The sequence below is a fragment of the Bombus vancouverensis genome, chromosome 13, assembly GCF_051014615.1.
Source record: "Bombus vancouverensis nearcticus chromosome 13, iyBomVanc1_principal, whole genome shotgun sequence".
NCBI classification, from domain to species: Eukaryota; Metazoa; Arthropoda; class Insecta; order Hymenoptera; family Apidae; genus Bombus; species Bombus vancouverensis.
In genome coordinates, this window is record NC_134923.1 from 7,515,352 (window position 1) to 7,530,266 (window position 14,915).

The window sequence follows — 14,915 nt, forward strand, 5'->3', positions numbered from 1 at the left end:
TAGCCGAGAGCGCGGCTATATAAGAGATCGGCCTTTTTCAACTTTCAATGCCATGGGGAGTTAGCAAAGTTTCTTTCCAGCAGTGATATTCGACTATGATTTCAAAATTATTCGATTCCGATACTTCTCGCATCGGGAAGCTCAACACGATTCGATTGTGAAACTTGGGTCCCGTTGAAAATTTCGGATACGAGAGTGGCATTAAAGCGAGATTTAACGAGTACGTCAATCGACGCCAATAGAAACGCAAACCTTCGCCGAATGGCGGAGTTGAAAATAAAAGATCGCTCGAGAGAGACAGCTGCGAAGCGCAGTTTGTGGTCAGGTGTCCGCTTTCTCCATACCGCGAATTCGCAAACGATTGTTCCACAAAATTATCGATAGCCACGAAATTGCAGTGAGAATTCCTTGCGCGCGATCTTTTTGGCATTTGATTCCTTCCGAAATTCTGTTACAAAGGCTTGAAGGGTAGGATCGTGATATGAATTTTATGAATTTTACATAAACGCAGAATGAATTAAATAGTTATGTCGTATGTTACGATATCAAAGTTGCGCACCTGCGACGAAACACCGTGTAGAACATTAATTAACGCGCAATCCCAGGCAACGCTCGCTGTTTAATTAATAGCGGTAATTACGTGCAATTGTCTAAATGAATTTACGGGACTGTCTTGTTGGATGGTTGTAATAACCCACCTACACACACATACACACACACACACACATACACACATTTATATTACATTTATATTTATATAATATTTATATATACAACAAAGGATTGAAAAATAAGCTTCCTTATAGCAAAAACTTTACAAACGCGATATATATATCGTGAGATAATTTTCTATAGTAAATAAATAAATATATCCCATTGTAAATTCCATAGTAAATAGGCAATAAGCTCTTTGAACCACTGTGCGTACAGAATGAAATGTAAAATAAATCACAGGAAATGGCAAGAAGTCGCAACCAACTCTATTCTATATTGAGATCAGCTGTAGGAGGTTGTAGAGTAATTAATCGATTAATCCCAGCGAATCCCCGCACGTTCCCGCATTGTCTTTCGGAGAATGGCCACCCACGAGACTCGGGACAATTACACGGCCGATGGCGGAGTAGAATCGCTTCCTCGAAACCGAAACAGGACACGCCGTTTCGATTTGATATCATGAGGAACAACGGCGAATTATTTCACGGCGATTTAATCAATGACGGCCGCCGCGCTACGAATTCGTTCGCGAGGCTGTCGCGCAGGCTACGGTGAAATCGCATTAAAACGCTGTATACGCCGATAATGACTTCCCTAAATCGTGCCGATATTTCGTCGCTACCTTATACGCGAGCACGATCTATGTGGACATTGGGAATTGGATTATCGATACATCGTGGCTCGCCTATATTGTCTTCGAGTTATTAAAAGGCGAACCGCAGAGATACTGAGCGACGAGATCATGAAATTTCAAAGAACCAGCCTGTAGTTTCGATACCTGCGGTTCTCGTCGGTTTCGTACGATCGGCTCATGTTTTATAGGATCATTTTCATTGCCGTTCACGTACACTCTAATTGAAAATTCAGTTACACGTTGCCTTCGTAGTGGACGTATAGTGCCAGTAACCTGAATGCATTTAAAGTAGGAAGCCGCCGCTTGGCGGAACAGTCGAATTTCGCTTAATCAGCCGGTTCTTGTTGTTCCTCTTTCATTTGCAGTGTTTTCAGCGTTGATCAATAAATACTTTGATGCACATTTTCGTTCTTTGTACCCGTACTTCGGATTTTTATCCTTTCGCTCAAAGACTTACCGTGCAATCATACTGAATTTCGAAAATTTCAATGTACACGCGAAAAAATAAAGTTATACTCGAGTACTACTTTGCGTCTGTTCTTGTCTACCGTATGCCGAATTTTTTTAAACTTCGAATCAAGGGATCTTCTAAATTAATGTTTTTGAGGCATACAAGGGTATGGGTACTTTGATATTCCTCTTTTTTCCTTTATACAGAATCAAAGAGAGCATTAAGATATACGCTAAACTTTAGGAGCAGGAAGTCAAAGGATCCTTTATATTAACGTTTTCGAGATACAAATACTTTGATATTTTTATATGGAGAATCAAAGAGAGTATCCATTTCTTAATGGATATCTTTATCGGAAAAATGAAGTTAACCTTCGCATCTTCACTTCGAATCTTTGAAACGTATTATGCGAAGCATAATTTGAGATTTCAAAATATTCATCTAAAGCTTTAACTGATTTCAGATCATCGAATCGGTATGAAATCCTATGAATTCGAATATCGTTCAACGTGCAAGAATCATTTCTATGATAACACGTTCGTATCCATTTCCTATACTAAATCTGAAACGTATGGCCGTTAGGTACACGTATCTGATATCTTTCGACAGTAGTGAAGTATTTCCTCAGGGGCGTAGAAAAGTACGCTGGCACGGCCGATAAGGTTTGACACCGATGGAGAGGCAGTCTGGAAGCCACGACGGGAGAAGCTGGCAGTGCTTTCGTCGATGCTCAAGATGGTTGGAACCCAGCCAAAGATTATCCCTGGCATCGTTCGTTCGGAGACTTCATAACCGAAATGAGCGAGTTCGGATCCTCCTTGCTGCCGCTATTGAAATCCTTTTGATCCTTTCCAACCTCGGCATCGTCGATTTTCTCTCTGATCGATTTCAGGGATAAATACCGACGCCTACGCGAGCCACGATCGCCCAACGGAATGAATGATTCATAAGCGCGACTCTGTCGGAATTTCAATCTGTTTCCTGCGGTCACTGTTTATCGAACCGACTTTCCACTACCCTTTGCTACTGTCCACTCGAGGAATCCGTGGTTATCGAAGTGGATCGCTTACCAAATTCGTTATTTCGAAGATAGTCTTGTTTAAGTTTATTTCGGGATTTCCCACTTCTCTTCTGCCTCCTTGTTTTGATTGTGACAGTTGACTGAGCGATGTATTTCGTTAGTAATATCGTTCACGATGGAGTTTCGTAGAGTTAAAATATCAGAAACTGGAGTGTTTTGATAAAATTATACCCGAGGAGAATTCTCAGATGTCAGAACTATCAGATACTTTTGCAGTTATAGTTTGTATTTTAATATATCGATGAATCTGTTTGAGGTCTGTTTTAGATGATAGAATTATTCATTATATAGTACCGTAATTTTAAGCGGCTGTAAGATAGGAAACGAACCGGGTATAGTCGCTCGGAAAATGGCACGGCAAAAGTGAAAGAGACAAAGGGCGCTTTTCAGTGCATATAAATGGCGTGGTGTGGTTGCTCAAAGAAAAAGAGGAAAGGGGAATACGTTAAGAATTCCAAAAGTGGTCAATTTCGTTTGAAGTTATATCTGTTAATCTGGTATAATTACTGCGTGTACACTATCATTTGTCATTAACTCTCTCGATAGATTTAATCCTGAAGTCAAAGATAATCTTATTTTTCTTATTTCATACTAAAGACTGTTTTCCTAATAGAAGAATTTCCTTTATAATACACATCTCTATCCATGACTCATATAATGACAGATAATTGTAGAAAATATGATACGACTCATTTGATAAATCCTAGAATTCGCATTTATTCGAATGACCATTGGTAAGAAGAGATAATTGGTAATTTATCAAAAAACACACGTTGTCCTGGAAATATATTTTAGAAATGGATTGAATATAGCGAGACGTAAACTCTAATGGCCATGTAGCTTATGCGTAGAAACGTCAGGGCAGAACATGCAATTATGGTAATTAAGAGATCAATTATTTTACCAAGACGCACTTGGTCTTTAATTAAAGCTGGATCGAAGTGACTTCGGTGTTAATAAATCTCACGTCCTCGTCGTTGGTCGCGTTAGGAATCCGTGGCGAGAAAAGAGAAATAATTTCGCAGACGGGATAAGTTTCGCTTAGGGTGAAATTAGTTTAGTTGGATATTTGCATTGCAGCCTCGTTTCTTGTAAATACAGATATACGTCCAGGAATTCTAACTATAGCCGATTCCCGGTATCATGTTCTCAAACGCATCCAACCGAAAATTACTCATCCCCGTGGTGTCACGACATCACCCATGTTTCCTATCCCGTATTGCAGAATCATCGCCCGCGCGAATTTTCAGAACTCCTTCCGTACGGTTGAAACGTGCTTTCACTGAATGAAATCGGACGCTCGATTGTTTAAAACCAAGCGGCCGTGAACGCTATAAACGTCATTTTACATATCGAAATCGGATTCGGATTAAAGACAATATTAAACCGTAATTAAATAACAACGTCCAGCAAATACGTATTTGCTCGCGACAAAAAGGTAGGTAGCTCTAGCTATACCGTTGACGGTATTTTGATTACTATAAAAGTTCACAAAAGCTCGGGATAAAGGACGGGAATTGAAATAAAAGGAACCACGTCGACGGCGGAATCAATACAGAGAACATGGCAATCTCGAGTGCGAGGGAAACCAACGACCAATATGTACTTGTGTACTACGCAAACTATAGGTTCGCTTATGGTCGATCCTCGGGAATCATGGAAACCGAGGGAGCCAATGATAATAGGAATTAGCCAAGTTCAGCGTACATCCGGCGCAGCTGGTGCTTGGCTATAAAGTATTTCGACGCGGGGTGAGGGAGCTGGCTTGAGCGGAGGCTTCTTCTGGAGCGCATAAAACGACCGGTCATAATCGCAGAGACGACTCCATAAATTTTCTTTATGCCACAAAGAGCAGCTCCATCGGTTATGTAATTTGGAATTTCATTGGCGCATTAGGAACGTTAAGTGCCAGGCCAGGGGTAATAATTCTTTCAACTGTTTGTCGGTGGTGGATGGTTTATTGCGAATGGGGCAATACGCGAATACTCGTTCGAGAATTTCACGGCTGACGCAACGTTTTGGTACATGCTCCGCGATGCAATCGAGACGATTATGCTAGCCAACCGACAGTAATTTCGATACACGATGAAGATAATCCCAAGTGGAACGAGTCAACGTTGCGTCCGACGGTAGGTAAATTGGATATTTCTGTCGATAGATTTTACAAAACTTCGAAATGAAAATTCTGAACATGTTGCCAAAGTGAAACATCTAATAGCATTGTAATTTTCTTTATATTTTTAAATCTTTTTATTAGAACGAACAAGAAACGAAAAGGCGGTTGTCTCCGGTTATTACCAGAGGATTTGTCGAGTAAGATTTAAATAATTATGAGAAGGCGACGTATGCGTCAATAGCAGGAATTGTGCGATTTGCCCTTTTCTCAAGGGGGAGCTTACTTCTATGGATGGATTTTTAATGCGTCTGTTAGAATTGAATAAAGTCAAAGTTTCCTGTATAGAGCTTATAAAAAATTCAACGGTGTGTGCAAAGAACCCGATAACGTTTGACAGTGACTTATAGATCGGTGTGTTTTTAATGTACTCGTATACACCATCTTCGGTTTCCGCTCGAAACGCGATAAATCATAGTTAAAAATTTTAGTTTACACCTTCACTTTGCAACTTTGTACAAACCGATAAACGATCATCGTCGTATTCAGCGAAGGACCGCAGCTCATATCACCTGTCTCATTCATTTTTCACTTGGAATCGATAACGGCTGTATGGATTTGGACCAAGGGAATTGTACCATTGACGAGTCACTTCGCTTATTAATAATTGTACGTACATACTCGGAAGTTTGTTTAAATATTTGTCGGGGAAGTTATTCGAACAATACTTTGCTGTAACACGATATAATTATAATACACTGACTCACGAAAGTATTTGAATACGTGCAACAAATAATACAAATACAAACACATATAATATGTTTATAAAAGGTATGTACAAATGTTCGGATACTTTCATATGTGATTTACTGCCTGTAAAATTGAACTTAGAAGGAAGAAACAAAAGTGAAAAGCAACAAACAAGAAGTAAAATCTCAAGAGGGGACGACAACGTCCCCTCTTGAGACTTAACGCGATAGATGCCTACAATTTTCCATGACGTTGAAGTGATCATTTCCCGAAATAAATTCAGAATCGGAATGATTGATGACGCACCTATTACCCGGACACAACGCGTGATGTATTCGAAGACAAATAACGTTCATTCTTGGAACTTTTATTCGTTTTCGTGAATTCTCTGGGCAAAAGGGGATTCTTTAAAGGGATGAAAATAATAAACGTGGATAAGGATAATCTTTGTTGCTCGGTATTTCCGACGCGGATATTCTAATCGACAGGTCGATCAATTCGAGTAATGGATAAACGGTTTTCAGATCTTCAATCTACGGTGTACCACCTGCTCGATACCGATCCTGTTTACTTAATTACACGCCTCTCAACTAAACACCTCGATAACGTTCTAATTGTTCGTTATGTGGATAATCGCTTTTCTCAGCTTGAAACTTGTAAATCGTTTGGATAACGATCGATGTACTTTACGATTCAGCTACGAGTCCGTGAAGTGTCTCGTGAAATGGTGGAAAGCGATTTCGATGAGAAACGACGCTGGCAAGGGAACTTCTTAAAGGCAAAGAACTTAGGTTATAAATTCTAAAAACTGTGAATAAATTTCACCAAAAAAAAAAAGGTTGGAAAATTACTTCAGTAAGTTTCGAAGTGTCGCGTGAAGCATTAAGATATCGTTGTAACGTTGAAGAACGAGTCGGAGAGCTTTGAAATTTCAACATACATAGTTGCGGCTGCTTGAAATTGCTTCGCGACACTACTTTATACATGCCACGAGTAGCATCGTGATGATGATACGATACATCAAATTGTTTCGTAACACTCTACAACATAGTCGTAAAAAATGTATGGAGACTGTTTTGTTTATGTTAACGCCGTGGTAAAATATTCCTTTCGATATTCTTGAAATGAACAGCGAGGAGCACCTGGTTCTACGTACCATCGATCTTACTGGATGCTTTATCCCTGGGATAGGTTATACCGTAAGCAACAGTGTTGTTATCCGCGTGCTGCTGATTTTCTAGTCTGACACGATTAACGCGTTCACTGAGGATCCGATCTTCCCTTCTAGTCTGCGGATATTCATGTAAATTTGTAACCTGATAAGTTCTTTCGTCAGTTTTTCTCCGATGCCATCTTGAAATTCCTCTATTTCAATATAAAACGACATGAATAATGGAAAATCAACAAAACTCTACTTATCGTCTATTTAATATAGGTATATTCTTGTAGTGTATTTTGCCTTTTACGTTCAGATCGATGTCACACGTATAACCAAAAGCTGCGTACCAATTCTACAAAATCAACCTACTACGTGGTAGAACAAATTCAAGCTAATATCTTCAGACTGTTTGCTCTTTTATAACCAGTCCTTATCAGCCATTTTCGTGTAACTTTCAAATGGCCTTTTCAAGCACTACGATCCGAAAGCTGTAATGGCACACACTGTAATCTTTGTTCTATTGCTACTCATGCCGGATCTTCGTGCTTGCACGTTGTATAAGGAAACGGGAGGAACTCGATTACGGTTCTGATAATGGATTCGAACGATTAACGAGGCGGTCGATGAGTTTATGGCTGTTCGAGTCGCGGGCTCGATCGAAAAACGGTCCCATTTCGATCACGATTTCTCAAGGCAATTATCTCTGCCACTAATCAGGTGGAAGTGGGCAGACTTCCGTGCGGCTCGCGCGAAACTAGGTCGTCAGTTGGATCACTGCCGCGGAAAGTTTCGAGAATCCTTAGCTTTCATAGCGTCTATTTCGGGTCGGAACGCGCGTGCCAGCTGGTAACGCTTTATCTGCTAATAACCGGCGGCGTAACGAATTAATATCCAGCGGTATTATTAAATTCCGCGTTTCGACTTTATCTGAGCACCGCCGCTGGCGACGTGACTCGTGATGGCGCTGAAAGTACGCCAACTACGTTCAATATCGCGCAAAAATACAGAGAGAGGGAGAGAGAGAGAGAGAGAGAGAGAGTGAAAGGGAAAGAGTAGGATTTAGGGCTATTCTTCGTGACTGTAGCAACTCTGAAGAGAAGTGTCGTTTTAACACGTTCACTGTCCGGGAGCTTTAAGCGATCACCATTTGTACGTCGCGCGCAGGGATAAAATGCTCAGTGAAATCCACCTTTCTCTATTGCTTGTACGATGTGCCGGTATTTTTCATTAAGCGGAGAAAAGAAATTAAGGACTTTTAAACGTGAACCTCTCCGCAGTCAATTCTTCTTGGCTTTTTGTCAATTTTGTAATTCAATTACACAGGTATAAGCAAGGATAAACAAATGACTCACAGGACAGTGGACTTGTTAAGAATGTTTCGAATGTACCATTCCAAACTCAAGAAACCTTGTACCTCGTGTTTCCTTATAATTCCTTAATAATTCCGTGTAATTATTCAGAATAGGGGCCGATCTTTGTCATTCGTGTCGAGAAAAATTAATCAGTACGTTGATCTCGGTATACATTTATTTTAAGCTCGTCAACTTCAATGAGACGTCCCCTATTCCAAATACATAATTGTCCAACCCAAACATCTCCCTTTCCTTGATACAAATCCATCAAACTAAAAATTCCTGCAACTCCATTCAACTCTCTAAAGAAAACTTTCCCTCCTCACACACTCGCAAAATCCAATTGGTCAGAAGATCGATGGTTACGATACCTGAACTCGTCCCATCGGTGGCGACACCACCAGAAAGATTCTCATGGTGGCCTTGAGAAAGTCATCCTGGTTGCGGTTGGTTTCGTGCAGCGCGGCCTCGGAGATGCTGGCGCTGCCCTGACCGGTCTTCCGGCGCACTTTGCGCCTGATGCTGCCCACTAGCCTTCGCCAATCCTGTCCGGAACCGGTTGCGCCAGCACCGGATGCGCTCCCGGCACCGCCACCACCCCCGCCCCCGTGGGTGGGCGCATCCTGGCCCTCCGATGACTTCGCGGGGCTTTGCTCGCGACTCGACCGCCGACTTAGGACACCGCGACCGTCCCTCGCGGCCGATGCGGACACCGTGCCGCTTACTCCAGGCCCCGCCACCGGCTGCGAACCACCCGGGCAACCGTTCACGGCCTCCGTACCCTCAGCACCGGCGAACCTCTCCACGGGCCCGCCACCGCTGGGCCCGGTTGCCCCACCCTGACCGAACGAACCAATCGCGTATCGTCCGATTCCGCTGCTAATGCTCAATCTACGAACCAGGTTCCGCAGGGCACTCCTCTGCTGCTTTTTGGGCTCTTCGTCCGGGCTCCTCTGCTTCGGCGTTTCCGCGCTTTGGCCCAGTTGGCCGATGAAGTAGAGGGCTTCCTTGATGCTCCAGTTTATGGTGATGATTGATGAGTACCAACAAACCGGGTGTCAAAATTAGTATTTGTTATAGTGGTGGAGATCTTTGAAATTCTTGGGTCGAACAGTATCGTTTAGTATCGTTAGAAAATTCTCTTTTAAGGAAAAGACAAATTTGGAAGCTCCTTTGGATGTCGCTTGAAATCTTTGAGACTTTTAACGTAGGTAATTCGTGATCGATAATCCGTCTGATCGACAGTGCCAGAAGTCTGTTCGTTGTTCCAACTCAAAGATCAGATAAATTTGGAAATCTCTCTCGCTGCTGTTTCGAGCCTTGAAGACCATTAACGTCGATCTTTCTAACGGATAATCCGCTTGATGGACGGTGTCAGAAGCTCGTGTTCGTTGTTCCAGTTCAGAATGTCTTCAAGCTGTTACTGTGTAATCGGACCAATCGATGTAGTATTGGAAATTATACTCCGGTAGGTTTCTATACCTTTCTAGGGCACCGCTTGCGCCTGGCAAACCCGATTTGTTATTGTCTTCGGAAACTTCGATTCGGATCGCGAAGTATCACTCGTCTCTGTTAATGAACTCCGATAAATTTCAAGGAAGTAACGGCTCGAAATAAAACCAAGAATTCACAGTCGTCGCGAAAACTTTCTTTCATCGGGGAAGATCTCGAGGCCGCTTTCCGCGTTAGCTATCGGCTCTATTGATACCTTAGCCACGTACTTCGGCTTGCAAGTTGATTGCATGGAGAGTCACGTTTCAACGGGACGTTGTATCGAGCGCGCCACAGTTACACACTCGAGTCGACTTTTCCACACGAGAACGCACGAAATACGTCTCACGGGTGCTAACACCATTTGCCTAATGTCAATCGTTCGATCGTCATCGAAAAGCAGTACCCCAGAAGGCGGCAGAGCCTTTGAATGTCGCTGAAATTGACTGAGAGCACAATGGATCCTAGGAACAGCAAGTTCGTCGCGGTGAATGCGTCCAGGTGGTTGTGACACCAGTTCAGGTCGTCGAATTCATCGAGTTTTTCGTCAATCGAGTCGTGGCTGCTTTTTTCCGCTTTCCAGGTCCACGAGGTACTCGTTACGAACGCCGTTCGCTATGGTTCCGGCAGTTCGATTGTTCGACTGTTGCCTCGGATCACAATGAATTCGGCGTTATAAACTTTCTGCGCGCGAGTGCCGGCGAAACTTTAGATAGGTCTTTTGAAATCGTAGGTTAAATGACGCGCGGGAGTGACCGCGATCTCCTCGTTTCTTCGAAACGACTTTAAAATCTTCCAATCTTTCGGTGGTTCCTAACTTCTGCAAAATTGAAGGTCGACCGTTTTTACGGGCTACGTCTGGAACGACTGTCCCTTTCGTAATTAACTTTTAATGAAAAACTTGGCGGAATCGTGGCAAATACTCCTTAAAAGCAGGACTCTCCTTTCTCTTTTCTTCTCCTAAGTATCGTAGCAGGGATTATGCAGCTTTCAACGAATGATGTTTCTTAACTTCCTTTGTATAGATTTTTATATAGCGTCTTATATAGTTTTATATTGCTTGCTTAGGACGATCCTTATTTAAAAGTAAGTCGATGTTTCGTTTTTTTTTCTTTTTTTTTTGGTGAAAATACGGTGGATCCTTTCTTCGTGAATGTCTAGTCAATGTTTGTTAACTGTGACGTTGATCCAATAACGCAACGTCGTTCTCGCGTTTGCAGATCTTGGGGGATGAGTCGGTATTAACCTTCGCGAGCGACGCGTGGCAGTTTGCGTTGTCTGGCATCTGTGTAATTAACGAATCTAGTGAATGAAAATTGCCCTGTTTGCGGACACGGTGAAATCTCGCTTCGTAGAAATATCTGTCTGGAAAATCGAGTCTCTGAGAAGCTGTCCGCGAAAAACTTGTTAATACACCTGCGCGCTTAGCGAACCGAGACACGTGTCGCGACGAGTTGTTGACCTGAAAGTAAAACTACCTTAAAGCGCAACGACTTTCAAGGAAACCCTCCCATCCTTTTAATTATTCAGAAAGCTGCATTCGCGTTCAGCCTGGACTCTTCAAGAATCGCGTGCTCGTACGTTGAATTAAAAATTTGCTCTTATGTTTACGAAGGAGAAGAAGTTACACGCCTTATAGATTTCCTACCTATTTTCAGGAAACTTTTATTTAGCGAATTAGACGAGTTGTTCGAAATCAAGAAATGAAAATTCTCGCGTGCTCCTCGATAATAGCGGTCGTATCTTTTTACAATGCCAATAAATTTCAAAATATTTTGTATAGAACATATAATACATTCATAGAAGATGTCTTCAAGTAACCGAATACTTCCGTCATCTTATGCATAAAAATTTTATTTCGCTTTGGAAAAGAAGACGTCTGAGAATTCTGATGAAATTCAAATCTTCCTTTTCGCGTTATCGAACAATCTACGTGCAAATAATATGTAGCGCGGCGAATAAACCGAACGTAAGCGAAGAATAAATTCCGTTGGATGAAACGATCCGATCGTCGTGTATCACATCGATTCAGCGATTCGTGCAGCTCGCGAGTATGATTGAAGTGAAGCCGCGTGGAAAAATAAATCGACCAAGTAATTTTTCCCAACATTTTAAGATGCATACACGCGGCCTTGCAAATATGTACGTATGCATCGTATATACAATGCTCGTGGTTCTGCATAAACTCGCTATATTGACGTACGCGTATTTTTAAAATCGAGAGGAATTCGAGTACAGCTGTTTCAGCGGAGGCGGAGGGATTACGAATGAATACACACGTTTCGTCCCTTTCGGCGGTGACACGAGTGACAATGATATCGTAGTCTTATTCATTAAGGAATTTCCAAGGAAAACTTTCATTACATTTTTTGTATCACTTTGGAGATTAAATATTGCTAATTATTATTTCTTTACTACCAAAATTTATTACAATGAACGTAAAGTAAGGTAATTATTATTCTATTGTCTGGTTTATATTTAATATATTAAAATTCATTAGTCCAAAGCTCTTAATTATTTTACTCAACATCCTGAAGGACTAAATTTAATTTCTACCATAGTATCCGAACCTTTGAAATTACACCGGTTTGAAATAACACTGGCTCGATTCTTGGTACACGGTTTTCGTGTTTGTCGTCCAATTACAGATGTCCTTTCCTTATGTGATCGAGATCCGGTCGATAAATCTTCTTTCAGTCCCGGAAATCCCCTTTCTCCCACCTTAATTCACGCTCCCTCTCGAAGATACCCGCTCAGATACTCATAGTCGTCTACGTTTCATCAAGTCAAATTCTACTCTACAGACACTAGGATTCCTACGTTCTAAATTGCCGCTAAAGAGCACTTGGACTGTACGCGAACGTGTTCCGCTACAAAGAGTGGCATTATACAGACGTATTTTCCATTTCAATCGTTTTTCGTTACTTGGAAATCTACACTACGAGTCTAGAACCGTCTAATATTACGGTCTACAAAAGTAAAACTCGATATCGGAAGATGGGAACAGGTTATTCGCTACGAATTTGATCACCTGCCAGTGTCGATTTGTATTCGTTTGGTCACTACACACTGGAAAAACGTGATTCTGCTTGCAAATTCTCGGCGAACACTCGGCTAGAATTTTTCTTTTCTTGCGGTAGTTTCTTGGAAGCAGGCCGGTGAATTTCTCTAGCGAGCGCGAAAAAATCGATTTGTTGACGAAAGTGGACGTGTTGCAACGTGTCGCAACCCTTGAAATCACTCGCAGAAACGAGTCTTCCTAAGCCAAGCGCAGTAAGGAAGGGTTATTTGAATTTCTTAAGCTTCAACAACGCCTTAAAATTCAATCTTCTAAACTTGCTTGAAATAATCAAACTTATATTTTGCGAGACACTACCGAGATTAAAGAGATACCATGTACTTTCATTTCAGCAAGAAAAGATATTAAAAACTAGAAAACGATTTGTGCTGGAATTATTTGCTTCAAGGGAATGTTTGAGATGTTGTTATACAAGAACTAACGAAATAGACAATCAAATAACTGTTAAGACTAAAGTAATGTACACAGGTTATTGAATTATGATAATTACAACTGACAATATTAAAATTAGTCGAACAAATTTCCCCCTTGATGACTAGAAGCTATACTTTCGTAAAAGGCTGTCGACGTAAGTACACGACATACTTCACCGTTTACCGCTCCACTGATAACGAGTTTTAAAGTCTATCTCCAAATGTAAATCGTTAAAAGAATTGTTCATAACCAATCAATTAGCTTAACTCGAGTGAAATATCTTTCTTGACCAAATAATTCCACTCTACCGCGTAATTTTCAATCAAAGAATGCCAATCTTGCTGTTTTCCACGCAATTACTTTTCAGATTTGAGTTCTAACGCAGCGTAGTGACAAGAAATCCCCTGATCTCAAGTTAAAGACTCTTTAAGGTTCGATTTATCAACCTTTCGAAGGAAGAAGATTTTCTTTACCCCGAAGAAGACTAATTAATCGAGCGCGTGATTCAATTTAGGTCAGCATTCGTTATCTGTGCGTCACGTTATAATCCCTTTACGACTGGCGACCTTCCCCTAATTAAGATTTCATTACGAGAGAAATGTCGGATATGGTATTGCGATCTGAAAAGCCACTCGAGCTCTGTCAGGATTTTTCAATGAACCGCGGAGGTTCGTTGCGTCATTATCTGGCAATTAGCAGTCTGGATAGCTTGCTCGTGGACAATTAATCCCCCGTGTCGTATCGATGATCCCTTTAATTTGGAAGGGAGAAAGGGATCGTTGCTTAGAACCAGGGCCCGAATCAAAGAGGGTAGGCAAATAACGATTAAAGCAGAATTAATTGGTCATCGATGCGTGAGGCACAAAAGTATCTACGTGGAGGCACGGTTCGTGATTAAAGTTAGAATCCGTGATACGATAAAGTCGATTCAATTGAATTCGAATTATCATTCTAAACGCCCAAACACTTCTCTGCCTTTCTCCTTCGAATGGCAGATAAAAGAAACGATTACGCAGGTCCCTTAGGGAAGAAGTCGATTAAAAGTTCATTAGAATTCTGCGATCACAGTCGGCAATAAAATTATTCCTTCTTTGAAACTCTCCTCGGCGCTCTGGGAACACGCGTTATTTCAAGCTGCGGCCCGCCATTTTTCAGTCTACGCACGACACGGTGCGGATGCCTCCGCAGTAGAATAAACCGAGATATGCATGACATTCTATTTTCTAGTGGAAAAGCGCTCGCCAGATTCTTTTCTTAAATTATAGCCGGCGTACCTTTACTTCCATTACGTTTCCACCATTTTTATCCTCTCTCGGATCGATTAAAGGTGAAATGGAATAAGTCGAAATATTTATACACTGCAATGAAATATAGATTTGATCAAATCTTATGAAATAACTGTATACTTCTTCAAGTATATAAAGTTCTATCGAACTTTATAAAATAATTTTATATATTTCACTGTAAAAAGTATTCTACCAAGCTTTATAACATTTACTATCTACATTGCTACATGGCTACATGGTTTTTACTATCTATGTGGCTCACCAAGGTATTCGAACGTTTATTAGAAACTTTTTATGAATGTACCACCGAGATATTCACCGAAAACCAAGTTAATAAAACAAGGCTTCATAACTCTTAATGCCAGTAATTTTACAAAGAAGCGTAAGTCAT

General features: G+C 41.3%; 1 protein-coding gene across 26 annotated transcripts in view; it reads right to left on the minus strand.

The window, feature by feature from the left end:
- The window catches only part of LOC117163530 (pleckstrin homology domain-containing family G member 5), an 83,031-nt gene that overhangs the window by 38,775 nt on the left and 29,341 nt on the right, over window positions 1-14,915 (minus strand). The window contains exon 2 of one of the 26 annotated variants that reach the window (XM_076623992.1): window positions 8,626-11,030. The exons of the other annotated variants lie outside the window; for them this stretch is intronic. Within the exon in view, the coding sequence (XP_076480107.1) occupies window positions 8,626-8,670 (45 nt within the window). The 5' untranslated portion in view covers window positions 8,671-11,030. The remainder of the gene's footprint in view (window positions 1-8,625; window positions 11,031-14,915) is intronic. 26 annotated transcript variants of the gene reach the window in all.